Genomic DNA, 7,854 nt, shown 5'->3' with positions numbered 1-7,854 from the left:
TCTATCTATCTATCTATCTATCTATCTATCTATCTATCTATCTATCTCTCATCTATCTATATTTCTGTCTTTCAATCAGCTATCTTAGACTGGGAACAGAGCCCATTGCCTTGCACAGCCAAAACCCCACCAAACTAGGCCACACCTCTAGTCCCCTCCCCATGAAGGCTTTCGGCAGACACCTTGAGGATGAAGGCAGGGCTTCTTTCTCAGATCCTCAGCCTACATCACTGGAGCTCAGGAAACTCCGAAAATAAGTCCAATTCTACTTCCCTGGGATCTGAAAAGCCAAAGTCCTGGCAGAGGTGGTAGGGGTGTGGGCACTGAGAGCCGTGCAGGACAGAAGGGTGATGAATACAGATGTTAGTGTTTGGTCATCATCAGCCTGCCCATTTCTTGACACAACACACACTGCACTACTGTTACTGCCAGTAGAGGTGAGCTGACTCAGAGGGGATAGAGCCTTCATTGTTGCCCCCACTGCTATTGGCGGTCCTCACTGAACTGTTTCTCCTGGGAGGGGTCCTGTCAAAATCATAAAGCTTCTGAACCTGGCCTAGGTCTCAACACCAAAGGAAGGAAAGAATAACTTACCAGGTGGGCCTGGTGGGCCTGGTAAGCCTGGTAAACCTGGCAAACCAACTCTACCAGGCAGGCCAGCATCTCCAAAGGTGGTGCGCCCTGGGTTTCCTTGGTCTCCTTTCAGGCCTGGAAATCCCCGAGGTCCTAGGGCACCTGGAAGACCTGGAAAGATAAGCCCACACAAAATGCTCACCATAGCACCCTACTGTTTGGGCACATTCTGATCAGCAGTGTAGAGACAGACCAACACAAGGGAAGCATTCGGGAACTCATTCGCTCCTCTCTTTCATGACAGTTAGGAACGTCCCTTGAGAATAGATTACCTAATCGCCTAGGAAACTGTGGTTAACTTGTGAGGAAAAGCTAGGTTTTTAGCAGCTGACTGCTCTATTGGTTCTACTTCAGTGCTGGGCCCAGCTGTACCTCTTATGAACGGCCTGCCTTCAAAACACAAATATCCTTACAGGGGGCCCTCTCCATGGAATTTAGAAACTAGTGACTTTAATAGACATGTCTGGGTGTTTATACTAGGACCAGCCCTGCCTCCCAGACTCTGGCATGCTGTTTCTCTGCCCTGTAGAATGGAATCTATGTTTTCTCCTATGGAGACTGATTGAATAGTATCACCCATAGGATCATGGGGCCATTCTGTGCTAGAGTTAAGCCTAGAAGAGGGTCTAGGTACAGTTTTATCTATCTATCTATCTATCTATCTATCTATCTATCTATCTATCTATCTATCTATCTATCATGTCTCTCTATTTATCTCATGCTAAGAATAGAACACATGGCTTTGTATATGCCAAGAAACTCCAAATAGGTTACACCTTTAGCCACCCCTCATGAAGGCTTTTAGCAGCCACCTTGAGGATACAGGCATAGCCAGATTCTTCTTTGTTAAAATCTCCTGGCAGGTAGAAGACCAAATGACACATCCAGGGGAAGAGCGAGAGTTCCAACCACTCGATCACTTCCAGCCTCGATGGTAGTCTGGAATTGTCTTTCTGTCTGTGGTGCTCATTTAACACAAAGGAAAGCTACTGACTTAGGCCGACTCTATGTATACACTAGCTTTAGGCTAGCTATGGGAAAACCTACTGACCAGTCTACCTTTCCTTTGACCTTGGGTAGGTTCCTGGTTCCTGAGTTTCAGAGGGAGATGCTAGGGATTGGAGTACGGCGGAGACTGATCAATGCACAGAACAGATTAGTTTGCTTTACCTGTTAACGATGGGAGGCCAGGGGTGCCAGAAGGGCCATGTTGGCCTTGGATGCCTTCATCTCCTCTAGGGCCTGGGAGGCCTGGCACACCAGGGTCTCCAGGATAACCTGACATTCCAATGAAAGAGGAGAGTAAAATGCTACAGTGGATGTTTGCACTTGCCACAAAATGCCGGGGAAGAGGTGAAGGGAACTGTTATGGGCCTGGCAGTTTTTGTTGCTGTTCTCAGGTCTCCCAGTTGCTAATGATCTTAGTGATAATGGCCTTCCAGAGCTAGGGCTCCACTAGTATTTTATTTTGTAACTAGATCTCAAGATGTAGCCCAGGGTGGCCTTGAACTTACTATCCTCCTGTTTCAGACTTCCAACTTCTGGAATCACAGGCATGTACCATCACACCAAGTCACTACTAATGCTTCAAACTTGGTCTTGTTAGAGCTTTACTTTTCTGACAAGCCCTGGAAAGTGCTAGCAAGGGTCTTCTACTGCTACAGCCTTAGATGTTTATTGTCGGTGTTAAAGTGATTAATAATTATCACTATAGGTTTCTTTGGAGTAGAACTCTGGAGGCCACTATCAACATTAGGCATTTAGATGTTTAGCAAAGGCAAAGAGGAAGGGTGGAACATACCCAGTAACTAGGACGAGGATAGAGGAGGACAAACTTTCTAAATAACATACTGCTTTGGGCTAGAGGAGGGGCAGCATGCTTGCGGGCATCTCCATGAAACCCCGAGTATTCTACAGTCTAAGGCTAAAGGCAGCCCAGCTGCTCCCCTAAGCATTCCAGGAGAACCCTCCTGTTAATCAAATTCAGGCCTAGGAAAGCCCAGATTCTTGTCCTGACCGATCAATACAAAAATGGGAGGCTGCACTTGGCTTGTCTGTCTAAGAGGTTGGAATTCCATTCATTCACCAAGCTCAGGACTCCTGATACTTGATACTGTCAGTCATCCAGTGGCTGACAATGTATTCTTTCAACAATTACAGGAGATATAGGTTTCAACACCTTGTCTTTTCTTCTCTCAGTGGCTAACAATGGATTCTTTCAACAATTACAGGAGACACAGGTTTTAACACTTTGCACCTGAGATCACAGCACCATCCGGATCGGTGAAAATGTCTGGGCCTCGCAGACCAACACCACCCTTTTCACCCTGTAAAGATGAAATAGATCAAACACAAATTTTTTCTTGATTACATCACCCAAGATCTATGTGCCTTCAAAGCAAAACCCCAGGAAAGTAGCAAGTCCCCCCTTGACCCCTGCCTTCCAGGATCATCTAGTTCAGAGGTTAATTTCCAAGAACAAGGAACCAAAGATGAAGATGACACAAGGTAGCTGGATCTACAAATGTGATCTGCACAATTGTCAAGGACGAGGGATCTCAATTTTGTTTTGCAACACCACTATGAGGCATCCTGTTTTTGGGCCCAAGGAGTGGAGCATAAGCACAGCTAAGGAGGCACCAGGTTTCAACTGTTTCCTTCTGTTCTCAGCAGGCTTCAGATCCTAACACCTACTACCTTTATTGTTTGAATGATGGCAAAGGAAGTCTAAAGAGTCCTAATTCTCTGCAAAGACAGACTCAGTGACTAGAATCTGATTCAGGGGAATACCCAGAGTGGGTACTAGGGTAGGCAGGATGCACTGTCAGCAGAGAATTTTAAACACTAAGTGTTGGTAACATCTGATGAATGTTCATCAGCTTTGTGTATAGCATGGGGCACATGCATTTAAGAAAACTGTGACATCTAAAGCATCAAAATGCTAAAAACACTCCGTATCCTAAGTAGGCATTTATAGGAATTCTTCACCTTTTCACTTCTTAAATCCCAATGATATTACCTTAATTCCTGGGAACCCGTTAATCCCTGGAAAACCGGAAGTCCCCTTCTTTCCCTGTGATAGAAACATAGTTATCACTAAGTTCAAATATATAAGGTAAGCTGCTTTGTCAATTATGCCAAGGCAAATAGTACAGGGATCTTGCTGTCATTCAGAGTTTGGACAGCTTTGCCAATTCTTACAGATGATAATATGGCATTAGGTAGTTAACCTGCATATTAAAGTGCATAAGAGTCACAGAGGTGTGGATACAAGCAGGCTAGCCTTGTTGACCCTTGATAACATGCCATTATATATTACCTCACCTTGGCATGTCAAAACACAAAATGTAGTGTAACAGTGGTTATCCATCCTCTTGGGTGAAAACAGAGAGAAGCGGGGCAGGGGAGAGACTAGGATTATAAAATTACATAATTAGAACATAGACAATTTGCATTATATTTGCATTATAAGCAATGTCTCCACTTGGCTATGTTAAGTAAAGCATGGTGATCTTTTGATTAGGATTTTGTATACCAATGCTTTATGGGTATTAATCAAAATACCTGTCTCCCCGGATGTCCTTGTTCTCCTTCGGAACCCATGGGACCCTGTAAAGTGAAGAACCACACCTTGGAAAGTGAATAGCTCACACTTGAAAAAAATGCTGCTAGACTCATATAACAAAGTTATCCACCTGAGTTCAAGATTTAGGAGCTGCTAAAGCCAGGTAGGAAAACCTTCCTAGCTTTGGCTTAATTTCTTTCTAGGCATTAATCCACCAGGATGAACAGCTCCATGAAACATTTTTAAAGAGCTAAATAAATGGAAGCATTTTAAGTAGCAGTAGGAATTTAGTAGGAGGGTTGGATGGCATACTTAGCTACATTGGTTTCAAGTCAGATGTTTTTATTAGATGGTTTCTTGTTTTTTGTTTCTTGTCTGCTACCCTAAACATATTCTTTGTTGGTGATTATGAGTTTTGAGGACAAAGGATAAGGGAAAGGAGAAAAAGAAATGGCATAACAATAATTAAATATTGCTAAATACTCAGAGACTTAACATCCTCATGGACAAACTAAAAACACAATTCTCTCAAATGTGCTTATGTAAGGTAAAAGTTGACCAACTTCTTCTAACCCAAGGTCTCAGTTTCTGAAAGCTAGGAATCAGAAGGAACGATAATCATTTCTCCATTCAAAGTAAGATTATTTTGGAAAGTTGCTAACTCCAAACGTTATTCACTATGTTCTAGAAGTTTCCAGACTTGTTTATTTCCTGTGAAGATTACACCTGGCTCTCTTCCATTCTTGCTCACACTCCCTTGGAGTATAAAAGAATAAAGGCAAGAAAGCATGTGCACCATCCTGCAGCTCAGGAGAAAGCTATATACGAAAGTCAAAAGCCCAAGCAGAAGCCGGGCGATGGTGGCGCACGCCTTTAATCCCAGCACTCGGGAGGCAGAGGCAGGCGGATCTCTGTGAGTTCGAGACCAGCCTGGTCTACAGAGCTAGTTCCAGGACAGGCTCCAAAGCCACAGCGAAACCCTGTCTCGAAAAACCAAAAAAAAAAAAAAAGCCCAAGCAGATTGGGGAGCCACCTAGGAGTAGCAGTTACTTCATTCCTTATTCAAGGGAGCCAGACAGTCAAGAGAATGGGGTAAGTGAGAGGTGAGCCTGCCAGAAAGTTGAGAAGAGAAGTAAGAGAAGCTTAGCCCATCAAATTATACAATCAAGGGACCAAAATAAAAATGAAGAAAAAAGAGAGCTACATTTCATTAAAGGAAAGAAAATGGGTCAGATGACTTGATAAACACAGGCAAATGATACTCCAAATTCATACCCTAGGTCCTGGCAAACCAAGGATTCCCTTTTCTCCTTTCTCTCCAACAGATCCAGACTCCTGAAGAAGAAAAAAAAAAACAGAAGCCAGAAATTATAACACTCATTTTCTCACTGGGATGGTGGGATGGCACATATCTATAGTTTCAGCTTTTCAGAGCCTAAGACAGGAAGAATGCCATGAATTCGAGGCCAGCCTGGGCTATGTAGCGAGTTCCAGGTCAACCAAGGCTAATATTTAGCAAGTCTCTATCTCAGTCAGTTAATTGTTTGTTTTCTCATTTGTTGCATGGCTCCATTCAAGGGGAAGAAGCAATTTCAAACCAGATCTACTGAGTCCTTAGGTAATCTCCTTATATTGAGCATCTTGCCAAAAAGCACATAGAGAATGACTATGTGTTGGGCCATTCATTCAGTATTGTTTTGTGGTTCTAGAAGTAATGCCTTTCCATCAAACACTCTCACATGTACTGGTGGCATCATTAGCAAGTAGCACAGGAATAATAAAGTGCCGAAACTCCCATACTGATTTTTACAGATGAGAAGAAGCATCCAGGAAGGGTAAGAATCAATGAGTAAGTTGAGTCTTTTGTGATCCCAGAGCTCTTTCTACGAGAGCCAGCTAGCTGCATTCTGCCACCGAGGAATTGGCAGAACAATAGAAAGTTGTGTAGATGTTTGGGAATTCATACTAGAAGGAAGACATTTTTCCCTTCAGATACACAAGAGGACCACAACATCCTTTTCCATGGGAAAGGAATATTTCTACCTACAGTCTCCCACTCGTACTATTAAGTATCTCATCACATCCTAGGAATAAACCAAAGGGGATTATTAATCAGTTCCTTTTGCTTTGCTATAAGAAGTGAGGACTTAGAGCCATGGGTTTGATTTTTGGGCTCTGTAGAGACAAGTAGGAAATCTAAGAGCAGATGGAGAGAGAGCCTTGTCAAGCCTGGATCCAGGGCCAACATCCAGACCTCCAAGTTATAGAAATGTTCATTACCAAAGTGAATAAAATCTTTCATGAGAAACTTATCTGAAGCCATTTGTAACTGTTTAAAATTGTACATATTGGAGCATAGGGCTTTTCTTTTGTTTGTTAGCAAATAGTATTTATTCCTGTTGTAAGAGTAAAGGAGGAATGAAGGTTTCTCAGATATAAGCTTGTCAAAAGATGCTAACTGATGCTGTGGCGTATCTCCCATTGTTCCCCTGATGGGCGCTCACTCAGCTGGTCTGAGGATGCTGTCTTGATCCCATCTGTATCCTTTTCTTTCTCTTAAAGAATCTGTGTATTATTACAAGTACTGCAACCTGAATGAATATCCCTTCGTAGACTCAGGAATTTAAAGAAAACAAATGTGGGATTTTCCATTGCTTTTTCATTGTGGGGAAGGTGTCTTTGAGAGGTGCAGTTGAAGCGGGGCTTTGGCTCCTACTTCTCTGTTTTCTTCTCTGCTTTTATAGATATACTTCAGCCCTCATGCTGAATATAGTGTATAATTTAAATGGACTGTGGTCAGCCAACACTCTCTGGATTCATCCATTTTTAAAGATACATGAAGTTGTGCATATAGGGAGGTGGGGAAGAATCTGGGAGGAGTTGGGGCCATGGGGATTAATATGATCAAAATATATTCTCTGAGATCCTCAAAGATTAAATAAAGGCATATTTTAAAAAATCAAATGTAGTGTAAACCTGTTTGAAATCTTAACTTCCTCTACCCCATATTTCAAATTGGAAACAAAAGTATGCTGCCCACTGGCAGAATGCATCTAGTGGCCTGAGAAGTTGAGTAGTTCCAGTAACCTTCCCTGACCTGTCCCAAAGTGTTATGGCAGCCCCAAACTCTTTAATCCCATGTCTTCTATAAAAGAAAATTTTCCAAGTGGGAAACTTCTCTCACAGCCATTCCCGTCTGCCTCTGAAGCATGCTATTACCAAGGGCACATATGCAAAGCGATCCAGAAAATACTTGCTGAATTAAGGCAATAGTGACGCAGAGAATACAGCTGCGGCAAAAGACAGCAGACAAACAAACAAAATGCCCAGGAACTGTAACTATGCCCCTGTCCGTCTTTCCCAGGAGGATAAATACAAGAAAGTCTTTTATTTCTTCAAAAAGTGAGAGAACCTGTATTTGCTCACCATTTTGAGGTTCAGAGTTTGCAAAAAGTATGTATACAAAAATAAACATGTGAAAATGTAAAAAGGAAATCTCTCTCTGTGTTAGAGTCAATAAAAGATAAATGGCCAGCACGGCGAACAATGAGGACTGATGAGAAGCTAAGGACGATGGCACGGGGTTTTGATCCTACGTAATGTGCTGGCTTCGTGGGAGCCTAGCCAGTTTGGATGTTCACCTTCCTAAATATGGA

The 7,854-nt window shown here is 42.7% G+C and overlaps 1 protein-coding gene across 1 annotated transcript in view; it reads right to left on the bottom strand.

The window, feature by feature from the left end:
• Positions 1-7,854, bottom strand: part of Col4a6 (collagen type IV alpha 6 chain) — a 329,947-nt gene that overhangs the window by 35,715 nt on the left and 286,378 nt on the right. The window contains exons 14-19 of the mRNA XM_005367340.2: positions 5,474-5,533; positions 4,198-4,242; positions 3,653-3,706; positions 2,891-2,960; positions 1,804-1,911; positions 595-744 (exon numbers count right to left, since the gene is read on the bottom strand). Of these exons, the coding sequence (XP_005367397.1) occupies positions 595-744; positions 1,804-1,911; positions 2,891-2,960; positions 3,653-3,706; positions 4,198-4,242; positions 5,474-5,533 (487 nt within the window). The remainder of the gene's footprint in view (positions 1-594; positions 745-1,803; positions 1,912-2,890; positions 2,961-3,652; positions 3,707-4,197; positions 4,243-5,473; positions 5,534-7,854) is intronic.

Source organism: Microtus ochrogaster, unplaced genomic scaffold (genome assembly GCF_000317375.1).
Source record: "Microtus ochrogaster isolate Prairie Vole_2 unplaced genomic scaffold, MicOch1.0 UNK17, whole genome shotgun sequence".
Classification (NCBI taxonomy): Eukaryota; Metazoa; Chordata; class Mammalia; order Rodentia; family Cricetidae; genus Microtus; species Microtus ochrogaster.
The sequence above is the reverse complement of the archived record's forward strand: the minus strand, read 5'-3'. Positions and strand labels throughout refer to the sequence as shown.